This window comes from Myotis nattereri, assembly GCF_964212035.1.
Source record: "Myotis nattereri genome assembly, chromosome: 8".
Taxonomy (NCBI): domain Eukaryota; kingdom Metazoa; phylum Chordata; class Mammalia; order Chiroptera; family Vespertilionidae; genus Myotis; species Myotis nattereri.
The window spans coordinates 45,972,791-45,987,953 of record NC_138083.1 but is presented as its reverse complement, the minus strand read 5'-3'; the positions used below and the strand labels follow the sequence as shown (position 1 = coordinate 45,987,953).

Below are 15,163 nucleotides of genomic sequence, written 5' to 3'. Positions count from 1 at the left end.
CTTAAAGTCAATATCATTCTCAATGATGTTGACCTTCAGGTCCAGAGGGTGAATTTTTTTATATGCTTGAAAGCTCGGGATGGTGAGAGGTGAAAGAGGGAGCAAGGGTTCTTCAATACTAAGGGATTTAGACGAAAGTCAACTACAGGTTGAGAAAAAGAGCAGGACACACCCAGGCCAAAAGCTGAAAGAAGGGAGCATGACACTGTGATGAAATTCCATCAGCTTTAGATATTAGCAAAAAATGCCCACATTATGCTATGGGAAGATTACATTGTCATTTTCTTCCAGCTCCCAGGTACTAGACACTGTGCTCCTTTCAAGGACAGCAGACCCTGCCATAGAAGAAAATGGTTTGGTTTTTGTTGTGTCTGATGAAAAAGAGAAAAGGGTGATCAGCATTAAAGGTCTCCCAGGATGGTGCAGACATTACACTGCCCACAGCCCCACTGGCTCCGACAGCCTGGGTGCCATTTTCATCCACCTCCACAAAGGTTTTATGGACAACTTTCGACAGGTACAAACTGGGATGTAGAGAGATTCCAGTAAGATCAGCCTTCTTTTCATCAAAGACATCCGTGATGCCCATGTCTTGGAGAATAGAGTTGAGCTCATAACTGTCTTCCAGGGTGAACTGGGGAAAGGAGACAGCTACTCTTTTTTCTGACATATTTTCTGAACTGCTCCAGGCCACTATTTTTTCATAAGTGATGTTCCTTTCAAGCTGCAAGATGAAGAAAACAATACTAAGGGTCAGATTATGAGCCTGCAAAGAATACCCCAATTACTTCTCAGGGCCCAAGTCTACTCAATGATAGTAACAATGTTCAAAGTCTTTTCCTACACCTCAAACTACTCTGATTTCATTTAAAACTTCCCCAAACAAATCTCTTTTCTCTTTAGAAGTTACAGAACAACTTGAGTTTCAGTGTTTTGGAGGGTCTGACAGACAAGTATTCAAAGCTCTGCAAAGCTCAGTTGATTAAGTTGGGTGAGCATGACCAAGCCTTGACATTGGAAGTTCAATCTCTTCTATAAAACAGAGATAATACCATCAGGCTCCTCAAGGATTCAACTAAATTATGTATTTAAAATACTTAACATAGTGCAGACACATAATACATTTTGAATAATGGTTATTATTATAATTACTATCCAGAGTTTCTCTCTGTTTCTCTCTCCCTCTGTCTCTATCTCTTTACCTACAGGATGTGTAGTTGAGCTCCCCAGGTTTTATTAATTCCCACCTCACACACAATCTATTCCAGTATAAGCATCCCCACTCCTGTCCAAGCACAGGCATCCCGAAGCAGGATTCAGCTAAAGCGTCTTTAACTGAGCTATGGCAAAATAGTCTGAGTGAGAGGCAAGCAGTTGGGTTGTTCAGGGAAAAGGAAAAGCTATCTTATCTGTAGCAATTCTCAAGTTACTCCCAGCCAGATTCGGTGATCTGGAAAATACAATTCCAGAGAGCAAAATGGGATTAGAGAGGAAAGCCCTAGCCTAGATGTTTGGCATTTGTTCTTTTCCAAACAAGTGAGGAATAAATAGGTCAGCAAATTCAGATTCTTATATATGATTTGCTTATCTCAGACAGCTCAGATACCACCCTGCCTCAGGAGGTAGATGGTAGATGGGGCTGCTCTCCTAAGATCTATAATGAAACATTTTGGAGAGACAGGAAAAGGAAGCTTTACCTCCTGTAGGCCCTTCAGGTTGTCTGCAGAGCAAGACGGCAGGAGGACGAACATGCTGAGCTTGCCCTTGGTGTACGGCATTTCAAGGATCTGTGCATTCACCTCCTCTATGAAGCCCATTTTAAACGTACCCTTTTGATTCATCATCCTCACAGTCTTCTTCTCATTCTGCAGTGAATGAACAAGGTAGAAGGTCACAGGACTGCCATGATAAGCTTACAAACTCACATGGTCCCCAACTTCTGTGAAAACAGGGGTCCATTAAGTTGAGCAGGGTCTTCCCCAGAAGTTCTGAGCCACACCAGTGACCCAACCTAAGAGTCATCTTCCCACAGGCCCTTACTTTGCCAACACGTTCTCCTCCTGTGGTTTTAATGGATTATTCAACTCCCAAAACCATTTATTGGTAGCTTGTCTATCCAGGCACCTACTCACAGCCTAGCCAGCAGAAACAAGCCCTGCAGCTCTCTCTCTCTTCCATACCTCAGCTACCCCAGCTTCTTGGCCTCACTCGACCCCCTGTCTGAGCTGGACTGAATGACCCCACCGCAGGGCCAATGGGAACCTTGGTTAAATGATAATCATCTACATAGTAAATAATAGTACCTGTTCCATGGACTTTCATCAGAGGCAAGGGCACAGCCCCAGACACCTCAAACCTCAGACAAGCTCACAGTATTGGGGTGGGAGGACTAGCAATCTACAGATGAGGACATGAAACCCTTGACAGTGATCCAGCTAACAAGTGCTAGGCTGGGTCTGACTTTTCCCTTCCTCCTGTTCTATAGCCGGGTGGTTTAGAACATGGGTGTTTCAGGCAAACACAGATGTGAATCCTAATGCATGGATTTGGCTACATAAATTAACCATTGTGTTTTTTTCCCCTCGGCTCCTTAGTGGGAATAATAACAATAACACCTATTTTCATAAGGTGATTTTAGGGAACAAATGAAATAATAAATAGAAAATGTTCAGTGCAGTGTCTGACACAAAAAGAAAGAGAGAAAGAAAGAAAGAAAGAAAAAGAAAGAAAGAAAGAAAGAAAGAAAGAAAGAAAGAAAGAAAGAAAAAGAAAGAAAGAAAGAAAGAAAGAAAGAAAGAAAGAAAGGCTCAATAAACTCCAGATAATGATTTTTTGTTAATAGCAAAAGTGTTCTTATTATAAATGTAAACTGTAACCCAGAGGTCTAAGCTTTAGAGTTGAGTATACATATTACAAACCATTCTTAGTGGAAACTGTGAGTGGAATCATTAGAAACCACATACATGCTCTAATATATAGTACCTCACTTAAAGAGAAAGGTACATCAACTGTGTTTTTAACTTCAAAGTATTTTTCCCATTTGGCCTTGAAGTAAACAGCATTCACCAGCACCAGGACAGTCCCATTATTAATGGCATTCTTGCTGAAGAGTTCCTTGATTTTACCTAAAAAATAAAAATAAAATTTCAGAGAATATCTTAAATATTAATTGTATCAAAAGTATTCATATAGACAGATTTGTTTCTTAATGCAGCTTAACATGCCCAAGGCTAGAGAGTATTTCATTCAAGAACTAACCCAAGGAAATTAAACCACTCAGAGTCCTGGGTGGGGAAGGAGTAGAAGTAAGGTTGGGAGCAGTGGGAGGAGCATCTAATTCAGAGCCCTGTAAGTAAGGGCAGTTTTCTGGTTCTCTCTATCACTGTGGTGGAAACTTGGCATCAGACATCTTATGCCCTGATTTCTCCTTCAGAGTAGAGATACTGCTGCCTGATTATATTATCACATCCTTAAGAAAACAAGCTCTTGTATAAACTTCCTGTCTCAAGCACTCATCACAGCAGCATGCATATGCTTATGCATAAACAAAAATGCACATAAAAGTAGGCACCAATGATATAAAACCTATCTTGTAGAGACTTTCACATGCCCTCCCTCATTCCATCCTACATCAGCCATGAGAAGTAGATATTGTTATCCTTTCTCTATAGTATAATAAACTGTAGCTCATGAAGACAGGCCACACGGCCAAAAGGCAGGGAAGCTGACTGAGATGAGTCCCTGGACCTTCCCATTCTTGGTCCAGTGCCGGGCCTCCTTCCACAACAGCGCAGCCCTAAGACAGACAGGGAAACCCCATGCTATCAGGCAACAGTTCATTTTTAGTGCACAACCTTTCCTACCTCAAAATAGCACATCAACAGTACCATTACTGGAATGCATGCCTAGGCCTGAGCACCTTAAGAAGATTTCCACTTAAATCTCATAATAATACATTATTTTGTCACCATCGATATTTCAAATACTCTGGGAGAGTTAAGTAACTAGAGAGAAACTAGACATCCATGCCTTAATCGAAAGTTTTTCCTCTTGGCAATTAAGTGGAACCTTAAAGGTATGGGAAATTTTTTGTGGCATATGAAAGAAGTGAAGACAAATAATTTTGGAGTTAGGTTATTCCCCCCAAGGAAAGGCCAGGCAGGAGCACCCCAGCCCTAAGCCAATGTGAGAAAGACTGGAGATAGGGAGAGGATAGGACATATTCCCAGGTAGGAAAATCTTTACTTGAAAAAGTAAATTATAATATTTTACATGTGTTATAAGGTGACATGAATGGCATGTCAGAAAGGTGATTTCTTTATTTGGGCTCATAGACTCTGCTTTTCATTTTGAGGAATTAAGATTTCGTGTTAGTGTTATGGGTCATTCCTGCTGACTCTGACTCTCATTAAACAATCCATCATCTATCCAAGTATTTGGTAAAATCTTTCTGGTCTATATCTTAATATCTCTCAAATCCATCCACCTCTCACCATCTCCACTCTTGTCTACTTCTAAACTGTTCTCCAGCCTATAACCAGAGATGTCTTTTAAAAGATACATTCCCTGCCCTGACTGGTATGGCTCAGGTGGTTGAACATCCCCCCATTCTTGGAGAGGTCCACCAGTTCGATTCCCAGTCAGGGCACATGCCCAGGTTTTGGGCTCACTCCCCAGTATGGCGCATGCAGGGGACAATCAATTGATGTTTCTCTCTCACATCAATGTTTCTCTCTCCCTCTTCCTTCCTCTCTCTAAAATAAATAAAAAACATTAAAAAAATTAAAGACACACTCCCTGTCTTAAACCTTCTCTAGCTTTCTTTTGTTCTTAGTTCATCGTGTAAATCAATTCTGAAAAACTTCTACACTTGGGAGGGTTCTTATTAAGGCAATGTTACTTTGTATATTAATAATAAGTAAGTATAACACACTAAAATAGCTATTGCAGGTTTGAAACTCCCTACAGCTCAATTAAAGAATAGTTTTTAAATATGCTAAATTATTTTGTTGTAAGTTAGGTATTGTAAGTTCAAGAAATGGGGTCCCAAATATTTCTAATATCACAGACAAACTCCAATATCAGTGGATATTTTAGAGGGAAGATGAGTTTTGATTCTATAGGCAAATGAACATTTAGTGCTGAAAACACTGGTGTGGTTCAAAAAATGAGAGTGATCAACAGTATCAAAGAAAACACTAAATTATAATGAAAGTATTTATAGCATTATAGAACCTATGAGGAGAAACTATTTAGAGTGTGAAATTGTGGGTTCCATTTACTAAAGAAAATATAAATTATGAAATTTTATGGTGGTAAGACATCTTCTCATTCCTACTCCATCATTTTACAGATGTGGCCACTGAGAACCAGAAAGGTCATCAACACCAAAGTCCTTTGAGCAATTGAGCTGCAATCAGCCCCAGTTTTGTGCAGTTTCTGTTTTGCTTTAATGCAAACATCACAGCAGTGAAGAACCCTATACTCTGCCAAGTTAAGCACAGGTGTGAGAGATGGGCAATACACAAGGACTTGATACTATTCCAAAGTAGTACCATTTATATGTTTTTTGGAATAGCCATAGAAATGGCTTACATTGAAGAAAACATTAGAAGGAGGACAATAAAGAGTAGAGGGTAGATGGAGATCAATGCTCAGAGGGGTCATGGCTGAGGATTGGTAGCCAGGCAAGTGTGTTTGATGACTGGGCTGCCAGCAAGCAAAGCAGGGAGGCCGATTGTATTTAAATATGATGGGGTGGGGGGCTGCTTTGAGAGCCCCGTGTTTATACAGTCCTTTCAGAGACTTCCATTTTGCTGGGAGCTGGATGAAGTTGGAAAGGGAGTTTCATATTAAAAAATAATGCCATCCATGTTGAACTCAAATATTCACCACTCATCACTATCTGAAAATCCCCCTTCACTCAGAACACATATTTCTAGTGAAAAGTTGATAAGAAGAAGGATTTTATTATTTCCATGTCCTTATGAATAACTAGATTCTCTTCTCAATCGTTTTACTGACCCTTTAAAAGAAATGGAAAGAGTTAACGTCCTGCTGACCCTGTGCTTGGCTGAAAGAAAAGCACACCGCCTTTATGATGGAGTAGAGAAGCGACAGTAACTATAGCACCTACGCATTTTAACTGTTTGGGCCCAGTCCACACCTGTAAGCATCTGGTCCCGAACAGATGAGCAATGTGAAAAGCTGGCCTGAGCTGTTTGCTTTTAAATGGGAAGGAATAGCAGCTACAACACATTTGGTCTTCCTTACCTTGGGATTGAGATTCAACCCAGAAGTTAATCTTTTGTCTGGACTTTTCAGTGTCTTTCCGGAAGTCAACACTTTCGATCGTTGTGTGATAAAATTGAATCACACCATCTAAGTACTCCTGTTAAATTAGAACAAATGGAAATCATATCATTATGCTAATAGTTAGGAGTGAAGCAGTCATGTGCCTCGGCACTCAAACTGGATGCGTGTCAGTCTGTCTACCCCCAGTCCTGATAAGCCAGACGTTTCAGCTGCTGCAGTGACAGTTTCAAACCTAGAATGCTTGGTTATGGGGCAGTCCCCAGTTATAATGGCACAAGGCTCTCCTACCAGATAGCCTTGTATTTGGACATTCCATCTGTGGAAACATCACAAGATAAATATCAAGCATCTTGAGCAACTTAGCTGTAAAATGCTTCTATTTCAAAAAATTAAAACTGCTGAATGAGTTTCTGTTTGAAATGATAAAAGAGTTTTAGAATAGGGTGATGATTATGCAACATTGTGAATATAATTAATGCTATTGAATTGTATATTTAAAATTATTAAAGTGGACAGTTTTGTTATAGATGTACAATCTTTTTAATTAATAATGTAATATTCCAAAATCATTAATTTGTACATTTTTATTAGTAACGGTATGATATATGAATTTATATCTCAATAAAGCCAGATTTTCAATAAAACAGCATGTAGAATCTAATTTCCATTGTGAGAAAACTACTTATTTTGGTCCCAGTAGGCTGCCTCTCCCTTTCTAGGCCAGCCCTAGGCTGTGTGGCACATTTGCCCTTGGTCACTCCCCTCATGTTTAGTGCCGTGTATATGGCTCCTTCTAGTGGTGACAGAGGAAACTGAAGTCCAGATTCAGATGAAACTTGTGCTAGGGACAAAGCAGTGTAGCCACAGAGAAAGACAGGTGCCTTTTGACTCCAAATACAGTCTCCTTCTGCTACCCTGCTCTGCTCCTTCAGTGAGTACAATTTCTAGGGGCAGGGGGTTCGAGGGAGGCGGGGGCTTGGTGGTGGCACCAAAGGTAATTTTAGGGAAGTGCCTTAGAAGGCAGGGTTAGGAGGGACAATAGGAAGAGGAGCTACCAAGTGCAGCTACCAGGCACCTTGATTGGGAAAGAGAAAACAGCATTATCAAACTCACACGTGTTCTGAAGGCTATTAGACCTATGACCCTCTTTCCACCCACTCTAGCCCACCCACAAGAAGCCTCGTAAACTGCTCAAGTTGAGAACTGGGAGGAGGGCCACAGAAGCCATGAGAGAGGAGGTGGGTCCTGGACATCCCACCAGGCCACAGTGCACAACCTGTCAACGAGGTCTGTGTTCCAGATGGCAGGTGATTTGTAGATAGTATGCTCCATGATAGCTCTAAGCACCGTTCTTGCCCAACTCACCTGACAGATTGGAAATTCCTGCTCTCCATAAAGCCTGTTAGCAATACTCAGGGTGTAATCAGATTTGATCCTATCTAGTTTGGAGAGAAGCTGCCCAAAGTAGCAACTGAGAAGTTCATTCTCATCCTTTGAAGACTCCACCTAACAAAAGAAACAAAATGTGGTCTTAGCCAGTTCAAAGCAAATTGGCTTTGTTACCATGTAGGGGAGCAAGACGAGAAGAAGAGAGGAAGGAGGAGAGCAGAGAGGTCCCAGTGGAAAATCATCCATGAAGAATACATCTGGAGACAATCTTCTCTGCACCTTCCTCTTAAGCTTTTTAAGGTGGAGGGATATGTAATTCCTGCTCCTGGTTATGGGACAACCAATAAAAATTGGGTGTGTCAGTACAGATTTCAGCTGCAAGCAAAACAGGCAAAAGGGGGAGGGGAAGAGTAAAAATCCCACAGCTAACCTCTCCTCCCCTTACTGCCCTTCATCCTCAACCAGGCTCCATCCTGGGGAGCTGTGGTCTGTAAAAGTAGGTGAGTAGAATGGCTTTGAATAGAAGATACTAGATTCTACTCTTTAGGAAAGTGGCTTACAGCCAAGAATGTATAAGACACATGAACGATAGGAATTGTGGGTCATATGGGGATATTGCTGTTATTGGAGCTGTGGATGATGGCCAGGACATAATGTGTGGGGATAAGCAACCATCAGCACCACAGGACAGCCAGCATGAATGGTTTGTGAAGACAAGGAGCAGGAATTTATGGGTGGCTCACCTGTGGGGTTGAAGACTTGGTCGCTCCTTTCTGCCCTTCCGGAGGGCTGTCAGCCAGCACCTTCTGCTCTTTGTATTTCAGACAGGGATCCGGTGTTTTGGTTTTCTCCTGGGAAAGTTCATCGAAGTGGAGTACCTGCGTGATGATGGCACGGGGCCTTTCAGACAATAGGAACAGCTCAAAGTCTGAAGAGCCTCAGAAACATTTTAATGATGTGACTATGACAATGATTGCGTAGTCCAACAAAACAATCAACAAAAGTTTAAAGAAATGTGGACATTTCTTTTGATTTGGGATGTGAGGTGGGATGGAGGGGAGGTCAACTGAATGCTACCCACACCCCCTTAGGACATGTAGGAATGAACATGACTAAATTAAAAGAGGATCAGGTATTTCTGAGACTGTCACCTGTGGCTATTGACCAGTCGGAATTAACTTTGAAAATACACACCAGATTTTGAAGACTTAGTATGAAAAACAAAAGAAGGTAAAATATCTCATTTAAATTTTTAATTGTTTACATGTTTATATGATAATATTTTGGATGTATTGAGTTAAATAAAATGTATTATTAAAATTAGTCTTACCTATTTCCTTTTACTTTTTTAGTATGATACTAAAGATTTTTAAATTACATATCTGGCTCAAATGCTATATATATTAGAAGGTGCTGATCTACAGTTTCAAATCAATCAAGTGAGCTAGGACAGGAGAAGACATGTTGCCCAGAGCATCACAGGAAGTTAGGAGGCCAGGTTTGCTAGCAGGTGACACCCAAGTGTCTGGAGAAAAAACACCTGAAACCTGGCCTGGATGATGCCAACCACACTCTAAAGCTAAGTTTTGCTAAAGAAATAATACCAAATCAAAGTAAATGAATAAAGTATAATGACCCTAAATGCATTCTGCCTTAATCCAAGAATTCACTCCTCTGTATTAGGGACAGCAGTCAGATTCAGATCCAGAGAAGTATAAAACCAACCTCAGGATCCTGTAATTTATTTGGGGAGTTGTTCTTTTTTTTTTTTACTTTTTATACTAAATATTTTATTTGTATGATGCTGCCAGTGTATATAAAATAATCATTCTTGTTCAATAGAAATTCTTGAAAATTCAGAGAGGTAGGTGTTAAGGACTGACAAAAGCAGAAGTTTGTATAGTATGGCACATGTTATAGGATAAGCTTTTTGTACAGGCTTCAGATTTAGCTCTCTTTGAATATTCAGCGGTTCAAGAAAAGTGGTTTAGAACACTTTCAAATTTCATTTTACTACAAAAAGAAATAAAGTTTCTGGGGTCTGAAGGGATCGGTACTTGAAGATACTTCAGTCAGCAGAGGGTCATGTTGAGCATTCTGCAGACAGAATTGTTTCCAATCTGCAGCTGCCTGGGAAACCTTCACGCAGTTGAGCCTGGCCTCCAGCTGGAGCTGTTAAACCACTTTCTCCATAGCGGTGACGCTGGAGGAACCAGACATGGTGCACGTAAGTGCCAGGCAGATTGGTCGGTAGCAGGTCGCTGGTCATGGGTCCTTGGGGTGAGAAGGCGGGGCAGCAACCTGAGGAGTTGTTCTTGCCACTTTCATTCATTCATTCTACATATCAGTATTGGGTGGCTACCATAAGCCAAGCATTGTCCTAGGACAAAGATGTCTGCCCTCTAGGACATTATATTCTAGTGGGTAGGACATTCAAAAAGCAATACATCCCTAGCAAGCTTGGCTCAGTGGATAGAGCCTCAGCCTGCAGACTGAAGGGTCCCGGGTTAGAGATTCAGTCAACGGCACATGCCTGGGTTGCTGGCTTGATCCCCAATAGGGGCATGCAGGAAGCAGCCAATCAATGTTCTCTCTCATCATTGATGTTTCTATCTCTTTCTCCTTTTCTTTTCTCTCTGAAATCAATATATATTTAAAGCCATACATGTAGTGAGTAGTTACTGTATGCAGTATGTTAGAAAATGAAAAAATGCAATACAGGGGTGGCAAAGCCATAAGAGGGAATCTTTAGGGATTGGGGCCAGGATGCAATGTTAGATTGAAAGGTCAAGGTAGGTAAACACTGCTCAAAGTCCTGAAGGAGAAAGTTATAGATCAGTTATCTGTGGCAAGCAAAGGGAATGCATCAGGCCCTAAGGCAGCGAGGATTGGGCTTTCCAAGAACTCAGGAGGCCAGCATGGCTGGAGAGAGAAAAAGGGGGAATGAGGAGAAATGGTACCACCAGTTACCTGGAATTCAGATCCCCAGACCTTCATGAGCCATTGTAAGGACTCTGGCTTCTATCATTAGTGAAATTAAAAGGGTGGGGGGTGGTTAAGCAGATAAGAAATCGGGTCTGACTGATGTGTTCAAAAGACCTTTCTAGGAGCTGGGTGGAGAATACTGTCCGTGGAAGCAGGAAATTCCTGAGGAAATTGTATTCAGGTTAGAAGAGACCTCAGGGAGGTGGTGGGAGGTACCTGGTTCTGGGTAGATCTCAAAAGAAAAGCTGTCTTTTCTGACAAATTTGATGTGAAGTGAGAAAGTCAATGACTCCGGCATCTTTAGCCACTGGACATGAAACTGGTGCCTACTAAATGTTTACTTAATAAAATGAATGAAAGAGAAAACACATACACATTAAAAATTACTAGCAATATTGGTATCAATAATTATAGAGAGAAAGAGCAACAGACATGAATCAAGAAAGCTGTCAGACTGGAAAGGCTGTAGAGATACCATAAAGGAGACTGAAGATTCACTGAGCCTCCAAGAATGGTGGGATTGAAGAGGAAGCAAGGCAAGGATGTAGATGAAGACTCTGAGCAAGTCCGCGGTTCAGGGAGCAGCTTGGCTTGCCAAAATGGGATTAGGGTCTGGCTTTGAGAGTGGACCCAGAGTTACTGCAGCCGTACCCGGTCGATCTGCTGTGCACTGTCATTTCTGGCCCCCAGACGGACCATGCCAAGGGCAGCTGAGAGGCTCAGAGGACAGAAGAAGATGTTCTTAGCACCATCATTTTTGCTTATCTCTTGAAAAAGATCAAAGCTAAATTTGGAGTTTGCTGCAATAAGAGAATCCATCTTGAAACTGATGACAGCCTAAATCAAACAAATAAGAGAAAATGATGATCAGAGAAAAATAGGTAGACAGTTCTCATTTTAAATACTCAAGATATAATCATATACAGTTATTTAGTAAGCTATTCAAACCTGGAAGATAAAGTCACCATCATCTGGTCTATAGATGTTGATGTCAGTATTGATAATAATACAGATAGAGATCTATTTTTATTCAGTGATGTGGATTCTTTTGCTAAGGCTGCCATAACAAAATACCACAAACGAGGTGGCTTAATCAACAGGAACTTATTCTCCCTCAGTTCTGGAGGCCAGATGTCCATGACCAAGGTGTTGGCAGGATTGGTTCATTCTGGAGGCTCTGGATAAAATCTGCTTTGTGCCTTTCCCCAGGCTGCTGGTGGTGGCCAGCAATCCTTGGCATGCCTTGGTTTGTAGAGCCATCATCTCTGCCTCTATCTTCACATATGTCTTTCCTTCTGTCTTCTGTGTGTGTACCCAAATATCCCTTTTCCTATAAGTCATTGGATTAAGGCCCACCCTAACCCAGTAGTTTGACCTCATCTTAAGTTGACCACATCTGCAAAGACCCTATTTCCAAATAAGATCACATTCACCATTACTGGGGATTGGGACTTAAACACATCTTTTGGAGGGCAAAATCCTACCTACTTCATGGTGGAACTTCCTTTATTCAGGTAAAATCAAGTCAAAGGCTACCATGTCCCCATGGTCAAGTTAGTAACCAAGAAAGCTTCAATCACCTCCTTCTCTTGGTTCTGCTTAAGACATTTGTCTGGACTGTCCCTGAATTCTCTATGGCAGAATATATACACAAAAAATTGTCATGGGTCATGTCCTTTGTTAACATTCTCACCTCATTTTGACTCATTCCATATGAAACCTATAGGACTTGAAGCACTTTAATCAGTCCTTGATATTGTCCAAGAGGTAATAGAGGGTTGAAAGATGCTGAGGGTTTAGAAGTCATTTGGCTTCTCTTGACAACCATAAGTAATGGAACCAAAGTAAGGGAATGATTTCCCTTAGGACAGCCCTTGCCTCAGCCCCATCCCAATAATCTATTCCATAAGTACCAAGACAACTTTATATACTAGTAGATCTCACTTTGGACCTATCCCCCTCAAATAAAATGTCTTTTTTCTGTTGCCTATGGATATTGTATATTTCCAAGATGGAAATGTAAGCCCCTTTATTTGTTTTTAATCATCAGACATATGACACATAGCAAGCATTAAGAAATAGTTATTGCTTTGGCCCTGGTCAGGTAGTTCAATTGGGAGTATTGTCCTGATACACCAGGGTTGTAGGTTCAATGCCCGGTCAGGGCACATACAATAAGCAACTAATGAATGCATAAATAAGTAGAACAACAACTTCATCTCTCTCTCTCTCTCTCTCTCTCTCTCTCTCTCTCTCTCTCTCTCTCTTTTTCCTTCCTCTCTCACTCTCTCAAGAAGAAAAATTCAACAGTATACAGTGGTTTTAACATTTTCCCACTTTAATAGATTTTTTAGTCTATTAAACTTAATTCAAAAAGGTAACATTAGGTACCTTTTTAGAAAATGTGCCACATGTGTCTTTAATCTACACTAGAAAATATCCTTAACAGACTTGAAATAACCTTTCAAAATAATAAAGTCTCTCAAAAATCCATTCAACTCAAGAAATCAATAAAACCCAATTATAAATAACTTTATAATAATAGTTACTATTTAATTTGAGCCTACAATGTGCCTGGCATTTCACAAATATTGTCTCTAATTCTTGAACAATCCCATAAGTCAGAAACTATCTTTATTTTATACCCAACTATGACGTGGGGTAGCTGGTGTGCAAATCAGTCCATTCAGTCTGATTTCCAAGCCACCCTTCCTCCTCCTACAGCATGCTGCCATCTGGAGCAGATAATGCATTCACAGTCCCCAATGCCACCTCTTACTGACCATACTATGCAGAAAGACATTAAGGAACAATTTCATTCAGAAAAAAAGAAGTGAAAACTCACATTGATATTAATAAAAATGTTATATTTTTGCCTGTACTACTTCCCAAGTGATTTATTATTTAAACTCTAGTAAGGTGGAATAAGGATTTTGATTCTCAAATGCAAATTTATTGTACAGATGGCAGAATATCAGTAATGAGGTCAGCCACCAGAACAATAAATTTGCATTTTGCTGTCACAATATTGACAAATCCATTGCATTCATTTTTCCATGTGCTTTCTCATCTTGCAATCATAGCATCTATATTCATATATATGTTCATTTATTTGTATATGAAAGACAAATGTTCATATCTCTATTTCCCTTATGATTCTGTCTATAAGGTAATTGTTTTTGATATTTCTATCTTTCCTTCGAAAGCATAATTCTTTTGAGCGAAAGTTCCATGTTTTTTATTCATCTTTATATCCCATTAGTAAAGAATATAAACAGTGGTGCATAAAAACATTAATATTTATGGATTTATTTACTATCATCTGCCCCTTTTTCAGTAAAAATAATTCTAATATTTGAAACAGTAGGTGATAATTCGTATTTCCCATTGACTCTATACATTCTGCAGGTAGCTGTACTTAATAGAGATGTTACAGAGTGGGATCAACTTTGGGTTGATTTTCTACTCTATTAGAAATAATTTAGTTACTAAAATACGGTTTCCTTTATTGTAACAATGTAAAAGGTTAGACTAAGTAGATTTTCTAACCGTCCAAACTATTCTAAGTGTGAATTTCATATCCCAAAAATATTTCATGTCTTAAAATTTCCACCATTTTTACAAAGCTATATATAAGCTAAGAATAAAATTTCAACTTTACACAGATAGACACAATTCTGTTGGAATTGATTTTCAAACCTAATTATAAGTAACTAAAGGATAAGCAATATCTAAAAACAAAGAAATGCTTGTGAAAGATTTAATCAAAGCATTTCCATCTCAGGTTGCCAAAGAGAAATGTAAACTCATATGATCTAAAATACAGATATTCTAAATATTATACCATTTTATATTTCAGAAATTAGTGAAAACATAGTATACAATCTGCCAAGTATGTAAAGATTTTTAAAAATTATTCAAACATCCGCATTTTTAAGAAATCAACCAGACACATCTGACATGTGACTAGGTGCTGGGGGGCTGAGGGAGGTGACAGATGATGGCTAATGTTTCCTGACAGGTATTGCCACATTTACCAAAACTTCAAAACATCATAAAACAAATTACTCATTTTTAAAAGACAGTTGCCTAACTAAAAACAGCATATCTTTTAGTATCAACCCAATCTACTCTGGGTTTCTATTATTTAAAACAATTTTCCCATGCAGTGGTTTATTGTTAAAAATGATACTAGGCAACGCTAGCATTTACCTTCTTGCCTTCAGAGTTGCTGCTAACAGCTGGCGAGGTAAGTTTCAATCTGTACCCTGTCGGGAATGGAAATATATGAACTTGGCCCCTCCCATAGTGGCACCTTCCCAACTGCCTTTTGGAAGCCAGAGTCAAATTATTATTGATTGATTAAAGGCCCTGGGAGGGGAGGGCAAGAGGTGATTGGCAAGGAGGATTGTATGGCAAATATATTTTTTAAAAAAATACGCTCTATGCTTTCAACTAAATTAAATATTTAACT

At 39.8% G+C, this 15,163-nt stretch overlaps 1 protein-coding gene and 1 pseudogene across 4 annotated transcripts; both read right to left on the bottom strand.

Moving 5' to 3' along the window:
• Nucleotides 1-319: 319 nt before the first annotated feature.
• SERPINB12 (serpin family B member 12) lies at nucleotides 320-14,943 on the bottom strand (the record flags this gene model as incomplete). 3 transcript variants are annotated; one of them, XM_081098042.1, is made up of 8 exons in its annotated part: nucleotides 320-724; nucleotides 1,698-1,865; nucleotides 2,983-3,125; nucleotides 6,274-6,391; nucleotides 7,681-7,821; nucleotides 8,448-8,582; nucleotides 11,341-11,526; nucleotides 14,902-14,943. In XM_081098042.1, the coding sequence occupies 7 exons, from the start codon at nucleotides 11,506-11,508 to the stop codon at nucleotides 320-322; spliced, it is 1,278 nt and encodes a 425-aa protein (XP_080954168.1). The 3 variants fall into 3 exon arrangements, with proteins under 3 accessions (XP_080954168.1, XP_080954166.1, XP_080954167.1); XM_081098040.1 differs by lacking the exon at nucleotides 14,902-14,943 and adding an exon at nucleotides 13,335-13,424; XM_081098041.1 differs by lacking the exon at nucleotides 14,902-14,943 and having other exon boundaries at nucleotides 8,508-8,582; nucleotides 11,341-11,508.
• LOC308523945 (guanine nucleotide-binding protein G(I)/G(S)/G(O) subunit gamma-5-like) lies at nucleotides 9,718-9,924 on the bottom strand (annotated as a pseudogene). Its single transcript has one exon. The product of its transcript is annotated as a guanine nucleotide-binding protein G(I)/G(S)/G(O) subunit gamma-5-like (transcript).
• Nucleotides 14,944-15,163: the final 220 nt, after the last annotated feature.